A 14,959-nucleotide genomic window follows, 5' to 3' on the forward strand; every position below is an offset into this window, starting at 1 on the left:
GAATAGTAAACGTCAAAGAAATGAACATTGATATACATTTTTAATAAAGACAGTGCAGTGAATTGTTACCGAAGTGTTACTTGCAAATGAAAACAATTTGAAAATGCAGTACATTCTGAAATATAACATGGTCAGCGATTTCAACAGTTCCCTTAGACCTGTGACATTCAATATATTATGAACCATTGACGGTTGTACTGGGTTGCCAAAAATGTGTCAGTACATGGAGTTCTTGTGTGTAAATGCCATGTCATTCCGTCAGAGTACCAAGGGACTGTTACTTTAGATATTTGGTGTTTTTAGTTCTTTTCTATTTACCGCTTTCATCTTTACAGTGTATATGAGGCACACAGGAAAATGAATAAAATAAGCATAAAAAATAAAACAAAAATTAAAACCATCGAAACAAAAACTATCATATATTACTTATATATATATGCAGGTCAGGTGTACATTATCTATAAAAACGTTTACAACAGAAATGGCCATGTAAGTCAGCTGAGATATTTGGCAGTGTTTTGGGGTTTTGGACTTCTCTCGGTCCTCTGCTTCAGTAGAGGCAGTGGACGCCATTCTCCTCGGTTCAGATCATTGTGTTTACAGAATGGTAGGGATATGCAACAAAATCAAAGATGTGACAAGGAACTATTTCAAGTAGTCCCTTGAGGTCTCTTGTGAGCTTCCGAGAGGGTGTCCTTTAAACAAGCAGGTGTATGTGTGTGTGTGCGTGTGTGTGTGTGTGTCTGTCTGTCTGTCTGTCTGTCTTTGAAAATGTGTGTGTGTGCGAGAGTGGGAGAGAAAGAGGAGAGAGAGAGAGAGAGAGAGAGAGAGAAAAGGAAAGCAAATTGGAAAGAGAAAGAAATACTGGTCATACCAGGAGTTCATAAAGCATCTACCAGCTTACCAAACACTTCCTTTTATGTAGAAGCTGTTTTGGTCACTTTGTGATTCAGTGTAAGATGTAGTATGCATTGTAAAGTGTTTGTCAGTACAGACATTTACAGAGTAGTAATATGTGATCATTTGTGTATACTTCAAGTGGGTAAATCTGCATACATTCTGATTGGCATCAAGAAGAATTGCTTGTGACATGTATATTATCGGGTATGTAAACTCATACCTAAATGTAATTAATATTTACAATGACCTTCCATATGTTTGGATGTGCATGTGTGTGTACACCTTATATACAATACAGTGTGCATCCAGAGTGCAATGTGTGCACTGCAGTGTGTAAAGTAGGAATACTGTAGGACCGTTTTGTGAGTACAACAGAGTGCGTGCGGGCGTGCGTGTGCGTGCATGTGTGTGTGTGTGTGTGTGTGTGTGTGTGTGTGTGTGTGTGTGTGTTATAGAAAGGAAACAGAGAAAAAGATGGAGAGACAGTCTGAGTGAAAGTAGTTACGTGTGTGTGTGTGCATGTGTGTGTCGGAGTGTGTCTGAGGTCAGTTCCAAATCTTGAGGAAGCTATCCCAAGATCCAGTGCTCACTGCCATACCATCTTCCGTAACACCCAGACAACTGACGCGATTGTCGTGACCCGCCAACACACCTGACGGAGAAAAGAATTGACACAGAACAATGAGCATAATTAGGTTGAAGTCACTCCAAACAGAAAAGGGTCAACAACATCTAAAATGAATTTAATCTTCCTCCTTTGTGAATGATGCCACCAAACCTGGTCGGTCGCCCTTCATGGCGTCCCAGATGTTGCAGTTGAAGTCGTCGTAGCCGGCGAGCAACAGGCGCCCGGAGCGGGAGAAGGCCACGGAGGTGATGCCGCAGATGATGTTGTCGTGGGAGTAGAGGCCGAGCTCCTGGTCGGCACGCAGGTCAAACAGGCGGCAGGTGGCGTCGTCGGAGCCGGTGGCAAACGCGCTGCCGCTCGGGAAGAACTGGAGCACCGACCCAGAGGAAGAGGAAGGGATGGAGGGATGAGAGGGCATTTAAAAGGAGGGCAAGAGAAAAGAGGGGGATGGAAGAAAAGAAAAAAAAACAGACAATTTAAGTAAACATTTGTATTACATTTCTTCTGGTGATATACAAGTAAAATAAACAAGTAAAAGGGGAGCTAGTGTGCGGATACTCCTTAAGATTTTCTTTTTTCAAGTGTAATGCATTATGTCAATGTTATCTGCTTAGCTGCATTGTAGCACTAAGGCCATCATTTAATATAAATACATATTTTTTGTTAAGCAATGACAACGATGTTTGGCACATAGCCAGACCCTTAAGATTTCAGCCTTTGCCTGTCTTTACAAATAGGGCCCTGAAGCGAAAGGTAACTGCACTCACGCAGACAGCGTTGATGTCTGATTCGTGACCAGTGAAAGTCTGTCTGCACATGCTGTCGCGGATGTCCCAGAGCTTGATGGAGGCGTCACACGCTCCCGAGATGAACATACGGGAGTCCGGGGCCAGGGACAGGCTCATGACGTCTCCGCTGTGGCCGGAGAAAACGGTGGTCTGCTGCCCGGTCTCGATATCCCACAATGCACTGCAGAACACACAAGGAAGCCTTTAGCTACACATACAGTACACATGAATTTCCCCTTGGGGATCAATAAAGTATCTATCTATCTATCTACGGTATGTATAGTTACACCCATAGAACTAATACAGTTATCTCATACAGACCGGAATCAACATTTACTCATGACAAATGAAACAACACTGCCTTTCACATTCACTTCTGTTTTAGTTGATTTCTCATTTCTATTAGAATTCATGTCGTTACTCTACACCAAGTATGGCATCACCATTCTTTTTATGCAGAGAAAATCCTGGACTCACCAGGTTGTGTCTCCTGAACTTGTGATGATTTGATTGTCATCAATGAAACGACAGCAGGACAGGTAACCTGGAAACAAAGACAGGCAGGTTGACCCAAACAATTTGGACAGCAAGGAACCTTGGGCAGATCCACGGCTCAAGTGGCCAACCCAACTGTCTGTGGTCGTGCTAGTAGAGGGAGGATGTAAGTGTGTGTGTATGTGTGTGTGTGTGTGAGTGTGTGAGGGCAAGGGAATCCTAAGGGCAACCATGTGGGATGTCTTGGGTGGAGTGGTAGTGGGTATCGCTTATAAGGCTTTAAGGCTTATAACATATGGAAAATAGGCTACTACAGATGGCACTGAAGGGCCATTCACAGCAAGAAAGATACCTATAACGATAACGGTCAAAAATTATCGCTCCAGCTAATATGAATGACAATGTCTACACATAAACTATAATGATAACGACATGAAAAAGGATATCGTTCCCCCGCAGGAATCACTTCTAGAGCGATTTTGAGAAGGATAAAAAGCTGACAGCAAATCAGAATTCCATCCCAAAAAAATCCCATGACATTCATCAACACGAGGAGAGACTTTCCTTATCGTTAGCTGCATTTATCGTTAGGCTTTAGTTATAGTAATCTTTATAGTCGTCATTCCTGGTGTGAGCGACCCCTTAACTGACAATAACACAGGAGCAAGTTACCTGTATGGCCAGGTAGTTCTCGGCTCACGCGGACGTTGCCCTCACGGGTCTTCAGGCTGTAGATGGAGCAGATGTTGTCCAGCCCCCCACAGGCTACAAAGTTCCCAGAGGGGGCATAGGCACACGTCATCACCCAGGAAGAGCGCAGGGGGATGGCATGCATCTGAGGGTGGAGGGGGCCGAGAAGTGTTTGCATTACCGTTGGTATCCATTCATATATCACATATACCATTCACATATCATTCATAAGGGTTTATAATACATAATCCACATACTAGTCACTAGTGTTGTAAAGGTACACATATTCGTACCAAACTACTGAATGTACCAGATGCAGTCTTTAACAGTGATCAACAGTAGGCTTTTTTGCTTGCGGACCATGTTTCAAATTCAAGTTCCCACACAAATACATTAATTGGTGGACCATGTCAGTTTAGTCAATTAACGTCAAAAACATTTGACACCTTTTCAAAACACTATTCCCATTGGACAACAAAAAGTTGTAAAAATGCAAATAAAAAACATAATGTGATAAACTGCTAATCTTGTAAACCTACAGTATATTTAGCTGCAAAAAGGACATACCTTAGACAACATATCTAAAGTTGAAAATGACAAATTTGACTATTTCATGGTAAATATATGCTCATTTTGAATTCGATGCCAGCAACACATTTGAATTTGGGGTTGTACAATTTACATTTTAATCACATACCATTCACACATTTTGGCATACTAATCGATACGATTAAAATTCTGTTCACAAGCATTTACATACAGTACTATTCACAACCATTCACTTCATGGAGTAGACAGGGTACAAGGTAACGTTCTCCTGGGTTGCTACTCTCTAACTTGACCACAAAGAGTGGCAACAGCTCTGGGTGTTTGAGAAGGATCACTATCACTGGTTTGCTAAATTAGTCTATCTGTTAAGAACAGACCTGTAACTGTCTTTTAATTATTCCACCTGACCTTAAATCTTTTATGTTTTCTTGTTCATTGTTCTTTAATGTTAAATGATTTTATCTTGATTTATGCTTTCTTTTGATGTTTTATTATGATCTTTTGTTTTCATTATCATTAGCCTTTACCCATCTATGCTTTTATCTGCTATTACTGTTTGGTTTGACTTGACAAAACATGCAGCTTGTAAATGTTACTTCCTACAACACAGGATAGGACACAGGATATGAGAAAAAGAAGCTACAGAAAATGTCTATAAAAATAAGTTCTCATATAACACACCACCATTGTAAGACACATGTGTTTTGGATGTACAATTCATGTTTTTTTGTTGTTGTTTTTTTTCAGGTTTTGAATTCTCAACCCACTCACTCTCCAAACACTAACATGTTCCTCTCAAGTCAAATTACCTTATTAGTGGTGTAGCTGTCCCAGATGATCAGTTTCCCATCTTGAGATGCACTGACCAGCAGCCTTGAGGACAGAGGAAACGTTTACATTAGTCAAGTGAGGACAAGCACTCCCCCTAGTGGCCACATATTGCACATGCAATGGTTTCAATGACACCCCCCCATCATATCAGTTACACCTAAAATGGGGATGTGCTTATTCTGATGAGGGAGCAGCTGAAGGTTGCCATGTCCTTTCCAGACCTTAAATCGAACTTCTGTTTTTGAGAAGTCTTGCAGACAGTGCCAATGGCTGTCTTGAGTGTAAGAGAATGATCCTCCTAATCCTCCTTCAGCACTTCTGCTTTTTGACTACTGACTGACTACAGCGCATTTTCCCGGGCCTGCACATAACAGCAGCTATCAAGGGAAATGTTACCAGAACATGCGTCCTGGTCAAAAGAGGTCTAGCACATTACACACTGACACTAAATAAGAATAAGAAACTAATACTTCTTCTCAGAATCACTAGTAATACACATAAATACCCATCTCTGCGTGTGTAGGCCTAGTGGCCTTCATGTGGGTGATTCATTTGTACAAAACAAAACCTGCTGGGGAGCACACATATTGTCAGAGAAATGGATACACAGCCAAAATGGAGTGTATAGGAGAAATGGGATGCAGCCAAAAGGCTCAGAAAAGTGACGAACGATGTCTGTGTCTGCTCACCTTGAGTCAGTGCCCCAGTGCATGGCATAGATCTTCGCCAGGTGGCCGCGAAGAGTACGCCTCGTCCGCATCTGAATACGCCCCACCGGGTCCAGACCGGCAGTTATCTGTCCGCAAAACGCACACACACAAGCATGCACATGTAAGCCATGTTGTCGTCGTTTTTCTGTTTGTGGACCTCGCTAAGCGTGATCTGGAGATTGCACGATGAGAGTGTTTAAACTTTAAACTAACCACAGGCTAGTGGTCCAAGCTGGTGGTCACAGACTAGAGCTAATGGTCAAAAACGCCCTTAAGTGCTCCAGAGCCTTTCAGTTTTAGCACAATTCCCCAACTATTAGCCGTGGTGGTTTATGCATTGATTTTGCTAAATATCTTCAGCTATGAGGTTAACACAAGGGGGGGCAGTTAATATGGTATTGTTTTTTTTAACTGGCATAAAACATTGTCCTGTGGCTTACACACAATGCAGCTAATATGCAGGAAATGACTGTAGTGAGAATGCTACTCGCGAGAGGTCTGAGGAGGAGTGCGCATGTGAGGTAGTGTCATATGTTACGAGTGTTATGTGTATGTGTGTGTGTATGTGTGTGTGTGTGTGTGTGTGTGTGTGTGTGTGTGTGTGTGTGTGTGTGTGTGTGTGTGTGTGTGTGTGTGTGTGTGTGTGTCCGCAGGTTACCTGGGTAAGGGTGGAGTCCCCACATGCTTTCCTGGCATCCTGGCAAGAAAACAAGATCAAAAGAGAACACGAGATGTTGACAGTTTGCACCTGGTGTCTATCCAACACCTCAAACTAACATTACAATTATTTAAATGTATTCATTTAGCAGACGCTTTTATCCAAAGTGACTTAAAAAAAACCTTTAACAGTTACTGCTTAAGAAACAAAAACACTAGTTAAAGGGGCACTTCACCGATTAGCATTAAGCTTTGTATCTTTAGAAAACCAGTCATGTTTTTGAATGGTCGTGCATCATTCCCTCAGTTTGCCTTGAGATGGGAGAAATACGGATTTCAATGAAACCCATGAATAGGACTTCCTGCTTTCAATGATGTAAAATGATGTTAGTTTACATCATTGAAAGCAGGAAGTCCAACATTCAAATCTGTATTTCTCCCATCTCAAGGCAAACTGAGGGAATGGTGCACGACCATTCAAAAACACAACTGTTTTTCTAAAGATACAAAGCTTAATGCTAATCGGTGAAGTGTCCCTTTAAGAGCATGTAATAGTGGCCATCTCACTCTGATCTGGTTCCTCAGTTGCTCTGCCTCCTGCCGAAGCTGCTCCAGCTCACTCATGGTGGATTCCCCCAAGCCCACTCGCTCACCCTCGGCCACTCAGCCACCTGCAGGGGGGCACAGAGACCGGTCAGTCACCTCTCTCTCAGTTGAACACACACACATAAAACACACAAACACACATACTGTACGTACACACACACACACACACATGCAGAAACGCACAATCACACACACATGCACACACACACACACACACACACACACACACACATTACACACACATACACACACACATACACACACACACACACACACACACACGGCCAATAAAAAAGAATCTGAAGACAAGATGGCCTGGCAAGACCACACCCCATAGTGCTGTGATGTTTTCTCAGGATTGCTTTAGAATGCGAACATGTGTGCCTTTTTTTTCCGTTTCTATTTGAATTCGAAGGCTTTCTATTCATTTCCAGTAGAGTTTATCGAGTGTGGTTCCTGCAATGAGCTCCAGAACAGGCCCATCTGGGGGAGGGCAGGAGGAGAGCCAGGCCTGATGCACAGCTGAAAGCACTGGGGAGTACTCCAGGGAGCCCAGCTAATGCCTTATTTACGCGCTCATTCATACCCAGCCACGGCGCCTTCATTGTCAAATGCCCCACGAAAGTGCACCACGCAGGAAAGCTCAGCACATTCAAGTCTCATACAGGTTCACGTCATGAAGTATTTTTTTCAATGGAGAGTAAGGAGTGGAGTTAGTGTGTTCTGGTTCTGTCTAATAATATTGAGTCAAATCTTCATTCACATTCTTTAAACTCTGTCTTATTCTCATTCTTGAGTGAACGATACAATACATTTGGACATTTATACTTTCAGACGTTTCATACGACAGTTTAAATGTCTACGATAGAAGACAGATTGAAAATTGGATACTGTAGTCATAAATCACAGTCCATGCTGTATTCAGTCTCACATTGAGTTGAATTACCCCTATCTGTATTATGCTGCTCATCATAAAATTGTATTAGTCTTGGTATCTTTGGGACATAATCTGTAATCCCATGTAATCTGGGTGGAGACCATCATGTAATGGGTTTTGTGGTCCATGACCCACTGCACTTAACAGAGAAACAAGATTAGGATTATAACAAGTAGCAATCAAAAGGGTGTTTGTGCTTGTGGTTTCCTTCTGTGTGTGAGTGTGTGAGTGTGTGTGTGTGTGTGTGTGTGTGTGTGTGTGTGTGTGTGTGTGTGTGTGTGTGCACGGACAGTACTCTATGTGTGTGTGTATGTGTGTGTGTGTGTGTGTGTGTATGTGTGTGTGTGTCTCTTGAATGCATTATTTAAACCTCATTAATTGAACATGATCATCTCTTGTAGGCTTCACTGAGTCGAAATAGGATTTTCAGATCATTGCAATGAACAAAAAGGCAGATAATCACGATGCAATATAGTAAATTAGGAAAAATGGCATTTGCAGTATTGTACTGCTTGCCGAAGAACTCCAGCGCTATTTACAGGGAAGGAACACATTCAAATTTCGTTACATAAATAGATTTTTTTTCACATTTGTGGGCGTATTCAAATAGGCCATAACCTCATTTACCCATGACAGGCTGGTCTGATGCAGACACCAGGCATTTGCATCCAGCGTACGGTTATATTTGTAAAAGTGCCGTCTGAGTTTGCATAGGGACTCTGCCCAACCATGGAGGCCTCTTGCGAAGGAACAATGCGAAATTAAAAACCACCAGGAGGCTGCCTCCTAGGAGGAAGTGTACTTGCTTCAGGACCTTACATCACGAGAGAGATGACATGGCTGTGCTATGATCCCCTGACATGAAAACAAACTTCTCACTGGTACCTACACACACACACACACACATTAATTTTCTCTCTGTTTTGCACACACACACACACACACACACACACATACACTTCTGCGCACACACACACACACACACACACACACACACACACACACACACACACACACACATAGCAGTAAGGAATTAGCTGGGTCATTGTTCCCCGGGGGGGACTCAACGCAGATGGATCGCGCAGCACTAATGGGAGGCGACAAGGGGAAATTAGTGGGTCCCGCTCTCATATCCCAGCTGCTCACTTTACCAATAAAGAGGAGGCAGGAGGGAATGCATCCCATGGTGCACTGCTGCCACGAGGGCTCATGCGGGACCTCATCACCTGCTGAGGGTGAGGTCTACGCATCCCTACCGCACCATACCTCAAGATACACCGTCATTGGACTGTATCTCCAAGAAGCTCCTTTTCTTCCCAGTTCCTATGCCACTTTGGACTGAAAAGAGGGGATTCCTTAGGGTCATCGCTACATCCATAGATATGGATAGGCCTACTGTTGGTTATCGCTACATCGCTACGTCCCTGGAGATATACATACAGTATATATACAGTATGTAACCGCTAAACAATCAACTCAGTTCAGAATCCCTGGCCCTTGAGAATGTAGGGCTGTGCACTTTTTGTGATGATGCAGTAGGTATTCTATTGCAACACATCAAGAGACATCAGTTTGGAACTAACAATAATTTACTGCATCCCAAAAACCAGAGAAATCTTGGGAGAGACGAATGGCATGCTGCCATGTTATCTTAATTGTGTTTGCTTATGGGGGCTGTAAATATATTGCCTATAGGGGAAAACGTGTCTGGCACAAGAACAAGCGTATGGCATTTCTCAAACTGAATTTGAGAAAGTTTGGTTGGTGATGTGTTGTATAGCGATATTAACTCTCAAAATGCAAACATAAAGTGGCCATGACACTACTCATGCTCACTTACATGGTTACAACATTTGTGCTCTATCTAGTCATTACAGGCAGTCCACCACCATCAACCACAAAGCATTTCCTCTATAAGCCTAGCTTAAAAGGTAGGCTAATGGCAGTCATGGCTCACTTCAACCACATTTGCTCAAGCAATAAATCTTGTGAGATGATTAGTAAAACTAAGAAAATGGACCTGTGGCTATACAGACGAATATTATGTGAATCATAGCTTCACCATGGGAAGACTGCAGTTGTAGGCTATATGGCTATGCCAGTTTAAGTCCTCCTGGCCTGGCAGTTTCTGTCTGCCTCCTTGTTCACTGTCTTCTCTTTTTTGCCTGGCTCATTGTCCATTCTCTATTCAAATATCAGCATTTCGTATTTTCCTAAGGCAAACGTATTGGGTAAAATACCGAACCAGATAATGCAGGCCAGATCTTCAACAACAATTAACCAAACTGGGAGGCACTGGGATAGCGCAGACCAGGCCTTTTCTTACAATATTAACGAAAGAGGGGGGAATAATCGTGAATGCGCCCCGTGATTCGGATGCGTTCCAATGGGTTCTTCCTTGGCCCATGCAACACCCGATCACCAAGTTTCATGAGAATCGGACCGATAGTTTGTGCGTAATCTCGCTTACAAAGAAACAAACAGACAATCACACTGAATCGGACACATCACCGTCTTGATAATTATTCCTTACAATAACGTAACCTATCAAAACGAACTACAATGGCCAGTGTGCAAGGCTCCGTTAAGATGACCAACCGGAGGCCATAGCTCCGGTAACAATGTAACAATGAACGGCAAACGCAAACAAGCATTGTCTGATTAAATACCTATTTAAAAGTCTGTTAATTTACACTGGTGTGTTGCCCCGGCATACAGGCCTACAGTCTGTGCCATGGCTGAATCTGAAAGACCGTGTGATCATATTGCACACCGTGCTAGCCCACACTCAATCCAAATGAAAATGCTGTAGGCAGGCGATCCATAAACCGCAAAACTGGTGATTGGCCTACGTGGTATTTTGCCAAGATCTTCCTCTAAAAATCCAACAAGTAGCCGAACATAGCGCCATTTCACCAATTTTGTCAGATATAGGCTATTGAGGGGACTTTAACCCCCCTCTGAAGGTTTAACTGAAAGACATGCGCATCCTGATGGAACATGCAAGGGATGGATGGATACCTGTATTTTTTTTATCTTGCTTGTGAGGCAGCTGTTCCCCACGTCGAACGACTATGGGCTGGATTGTTTAGACGGGACGAGCTAAGTCCCCCTTGATCTTCTTCACAAAAGCAAACACTGATTAAATTAGTATGTATTCAGATCTTCCCGTTGGTTGTTTCTATCTTGTTTTCCTCTTGGTAGCTTCTTTCCAGATGTCAAAAAAACGTCAAATTTAAGTGCAGGGCCACCATTGCTCCTATAGACTGGATGTCTTCTCGAGATGAATTTGCTTCTGCTGTAGCCTTTCCCGTTTCCTTCGCCTCAGGTTTGGTTCGTCATACACACACAAATCTAAAGAGCCTGAATAGCCTATACGAAAAAGGCGATTTCTATAATCACAAATTGACACTTCATTTCAGTCTGTTTTCACCCAAAAGCTGGACAAAGATTAAATAAATGTCGAGGCATTTGTTCCTCGCTGTGCTTTCGTGATCCTCGCTTCCTTCCTCCCTAGCTTGACGGTCTCTTCCTCCTCCCTCCTACCCGTTCTATCGTTGCGATATGACCGTCGCCTCCTTCTTCAAAAATGAATTATTAAGTAAATCGAGCCACTATAGGTTTGGAGCTTGAAAGACAAATCAAAAGATGATAACGTAAGTCGACTTGGTTATCTTGCAGGCGACCAAAACCCACCCATCAGTGCAACAATGCCAAGATTCAAATCACTAATGGATGAAGCTGCTACAATAATATTTTTTTTTCGATGACACATTTAGATGTCAGTTTTGCCCCAAATGAAATCATACGGACAGCGTATGGTAACGTAACATCTCATATGCACGACCAACCACACCCATTTTGCTTGAGACTGTACCATTTCTAAACTCCCCTTTTTAAACGTAATTTGACAGAAATATGAACTAAAGTTCAGTGCCCAAGCTCATCTCAAGAGAGCAATGGTGAGTTGGTTATAAAAAGGACATCAAAATATTAACCTATGTCTTTGATAGAAAGAGCAATGTTGCAGTATGGTTGTCGTGGTTGTGTAGGCTATAGCCTAAGTTAAAATAAAATAACACTGGCAGTAGACCTACTTCCACGCCCTCCAACGAGTTGAAAAGAGATTGCGTCTAGTTTGTGCTCACTTCTATGTCACATGACTTTTGTCATCGCCGCAGGCCATTCGAGCAGCATTCATCCACAGTGCGACACTAGGCTACAAACGGCAGAAAAGTATTGTTTTTATGAAGACGATTTCTGACCAAATCATTTGCTCATATAGGCTATTCCATAGACTGCAGCCACAGGCTGCTCTTCATATTTCTTAATAAACGAATGGGATACTATTTGTCTTGTCATTTTTCACGATGCATGCATCTGAAGAGGAAGTGCTCTCTTCGAAGTATTTCAGTGTTCTGACAAAATCAACAACCAACAACAATCAGTATTAGTTCTATTTCACTTAGTTCACTATTGGAGAAGCAGGCAGGAGTAATTAAAAGTTCACACTTGGTTGATTGCACTGAGCTTTTGCTCTTCTGAGACTGAGGCCAATACTCAGAGGATGTCCTTTGATAATGAGCTGTGTAATTACAGCTAGGTTTTTATTAGCCATGAGGTTTACAACACAGAAACAGAAGAGAGAAGTTGAAATGTGCATTGGTCATTTGAACACATTAAGATATAGTCTCTTGGGAAGAAACATAGAGATTGAAACCTCCATGAATGAGCACATCAGTATAACATTGTTATCCAACACCTGCCCATTTTAATGATCAAGTCATTTTATTCAGGTGATTCATCTAGTGGATATATGTGGATTATCAATTCCTACTGGGGTGCATAGGGATCCGTTTCCTGAAGTTGTGAGCTACTGTATGAACAGTACATGTGAGCATTCACTCCCCTGCAGAAAGTCTGACAATGGTTTGCTCCACCTGCCCTGTCTTTAAGCCCCATCAGGGACTGTAGTAGCTGAGGATAGGTTGCTTAGCAACAGAATATGCAGGGGCTAAAGCAGGCACTGTATGGCAAAGGGATGGGTATGAGGAATAGTAGACTGTACTGATGTATTTAGAAGCAAAATCTGTACTGAGCACATTACAGTAACAGTACAGCCTTTGGCTGATGTGCAGATATTCTCTCCCCCTCTCTTTCTCTATTTCTCTCTCTCTCTCTCTCTCTTAATGTATGTTTGTGTGAGTGAGTGAGTGAGTGAGTGAGTGAGGGGTTTGTATTACATTTCTACAAGCCAGGTTTGAGATTCAACCATTCCAATCCAACCATTTTTCTTTGCACACCTACGTAGTGTCTCATCAGTGTTGACTGTGAGCTTATAGGCAAGAATGACAGGAATGAAAATCACCACACTCTCTCTCTACTTGGACTAGTTGTCCCAAGGGTAAGAGTGCACCACGGAGACGTCATTTTTGAAAAAAAAATATTCTGACCAATGCATCCACTGTCTCCATAGTTAATGCACAGAGTGAGAATGCATATTTGAAATTGTTGAAGATGTCAACACTAGAGGGCATGGCTGTTCCATGCAGTGTGTTACTTCCCACGGATCTTAGAAAGCTCTAAGCAGTGGATGCTTCCATCACTAGAAATTATATTTTACTAAGGCAATCTGTGTATTCTTCATTATGTATTTTTCAGTGGTGAAACATAGTACTTGAATGAAACATGATGGACTATGGCTATTGGGTGTCTGAAATCTGATGATTGTGAAGGGCTGCAGGGCATTCTATAAAGGCCTGTACAGACCAAAATAAAATATGTTTGGAAAATATATTTGAATGCAATCTAAAATTGTCTCTGATAAAGTGGTTGTTGATTGTAGTGTCTATAGTGAGGTAGATCTACTAATAGATAACTTGGTAGCCCTAATGCAAAAACAATGTTTACAGGTGCAAAGGTCACCAAGACACAGAATCAACATTGTATTACAGTGGTTGTCCACCAGTGGGCTGAGGCACCGTGCCATGAGGTAACGTGAGGCATTCTGTGGAATTTTGAGGAACCCAATGCACTAGGCTACGGAAATAGGCAAGAGAGATGTTTTTAGCGACACAGCTTAATCAAAAAATAGTCTTTACCTAGACAGAAATGTACAGCTTTTTAAATCTGTTTTTAGAAGACCATTCTAAATGTATATCATTTGTAAAGTCAAGTAGGCTTATATAATATTAGATCTTAAAAAATTCTGATAGCTTAACTTCAGGCACAGAAAATGTCCTTGCTTTAAGCCCTGTAATAGCCTAACCTATGTGTGGTGCTACCAACTGTGTGACAGGCCTATAGGTCTCTGGTAGCCTGTGTTATTTCACACTTGTTTCAGTAACTTGGACATACTAGCTTCATATTTGGAAAAGGCAGTTAGATAGTGTTGGATATGAAAATCCTTCTTAAATCAACAAGTAGTTATAGCCTATAATACAGGGGAGACAGTGATTAATAAAAATCTGACTAAATTCATCATATAAGGGGTCTGGGGAATACTGTGTGGGCAGGTGACAAGCCAGTCTTTTGAATAATATTCAAACAAAGTTGTTTGTTTCCGTTCTTTGAACTGTGTCTAATTCCTGGTTGTAACCTATTAATGTTTGTGACATTCATCACGTTTTGGTTCGTCTTTTGGTGTACCATTAGCCTGACCCAATCCACCTACTGTAGATCTTCTTACACGTAGATCTAGTTTGGAACACCATCATAACCATTTCCCTCAGTCAAGAAAAAATATCAGGCCAGTCAGCGATGATAGGGGAAGACGAAACCAAAACTTATTGTGATAAACAGAAGCAGCAAGTTTCCTGACTGTTGGTGCTGGTTTTTGTCTGTTTATAAAGTTTAGGGGAAGTACAGTAGGAAGTAACATTAGGAATCGCTGATCAATGTGATTGGTAAGGCTGGACCAACAATTTCAAAGTTAGTGCCGTCACGATGTAAGTGTTCCGAACATTTCCCAATCGAGAATGAATTTAGTCAGACTCTATTCACTTTGTGATATAGTTTGGATTTTTTTCCAGGTGTCCTAAAGCTCAAACAGGGTTGATCATCTGATTTAAATAACTTGTGATGAATAGGCTCACTTCCACAATAGACATCTCAGACACTCATCTTATAGGCTACCCTGAGCTCTTTTTGAGTTTCAGTCAATTTTGTA

General features: G+C 42.0%; 1 protein-coding gene across 2 annotated transcripts; it reads right to left on the reverse strand.

Moving 5' to 3' along the window:
• Window positions 1–21: 21 nt before the first annotated feature.
• gnb2 (guanine nucleotide binding protein (G protein), beta polypeptide 2) lies at window positions 22–11,613 on the reverse strand. Of its 2 annotated transcripts, none has more exons than XM_062536372.1 (10): window positions 10,813–11,613; window positions 6,816–6,919; window positions 6,250–6,288; window positions 5,571–5,677; window positions 4,860–4,923; window positions 3,484–3,646; window positions 2,794–2,860; window positions 2,296–2,497; window positions 1,679–1,895; window positions 22–1,552 (listed from the first exon to the last, which is right to left on the reverse strand). In XM_062536372.1, exons 2-10 carry the CDS (start codon window positions 6,870–6,872, stop codon window positions 1,446–1,448), a joined length of 1,023 nt encoding a protein of 340 aa, XP_062392356.1. In that variant the 5' UTR covers window positions 6,873–6,919; window positions 10,813–11,613; the 3' UTR covers window positions 22–1,445. The 2 variants fall into 2 exon arrangements, with proteins under 2 accessions (XP_062392356.1, XP_062392358.1); XM_062536374.1 differs by having other exon boundaries at window positions 11,488–11,510.
• Between the last annotated feature and the right edge of the window lie 3,346 nt (window positions 11,614–14,959).

Source organism: Sardina pilchardus, chromosome 5 (assembly GCF_963854185.1).
Source record: "Sardina pilchardus chromosome 5, fSarPil1.1, whole genome shotgun sequence".
NCBI classification, from domain to species: Eukaryota; Metazoa; Chordata; class Actinopteri; order Clupeiformes; family Clupeidae; genus Sardina; species Sardina pilchardus.

Bases quoted from the DNA above. Each gene is read 5' to 3' on its own strand.
- gnb2 (XM_062536372.1), bottom strand. From the start codon at position 6,872: ATGAGTGAGCTGGAGCAGCTTCGGCAGGAGGCAGAGCAACTGAGGAAC. The intron at 2,498-2,793 runs GTGAGTCCAGGA...TGTGTTCTGCAG, and splicing joins AGTTCAGGAGACACAACCTG to TGCATTGTGGGATATCGAGA. The intron at 1,896-2,295 runs GTGAGTGCAGTT...TCGGTGCTCCAG, and splicing joins CAGACATCAACGCTGTCTGC to TTCTTCCCGAGCGGCAGCGC.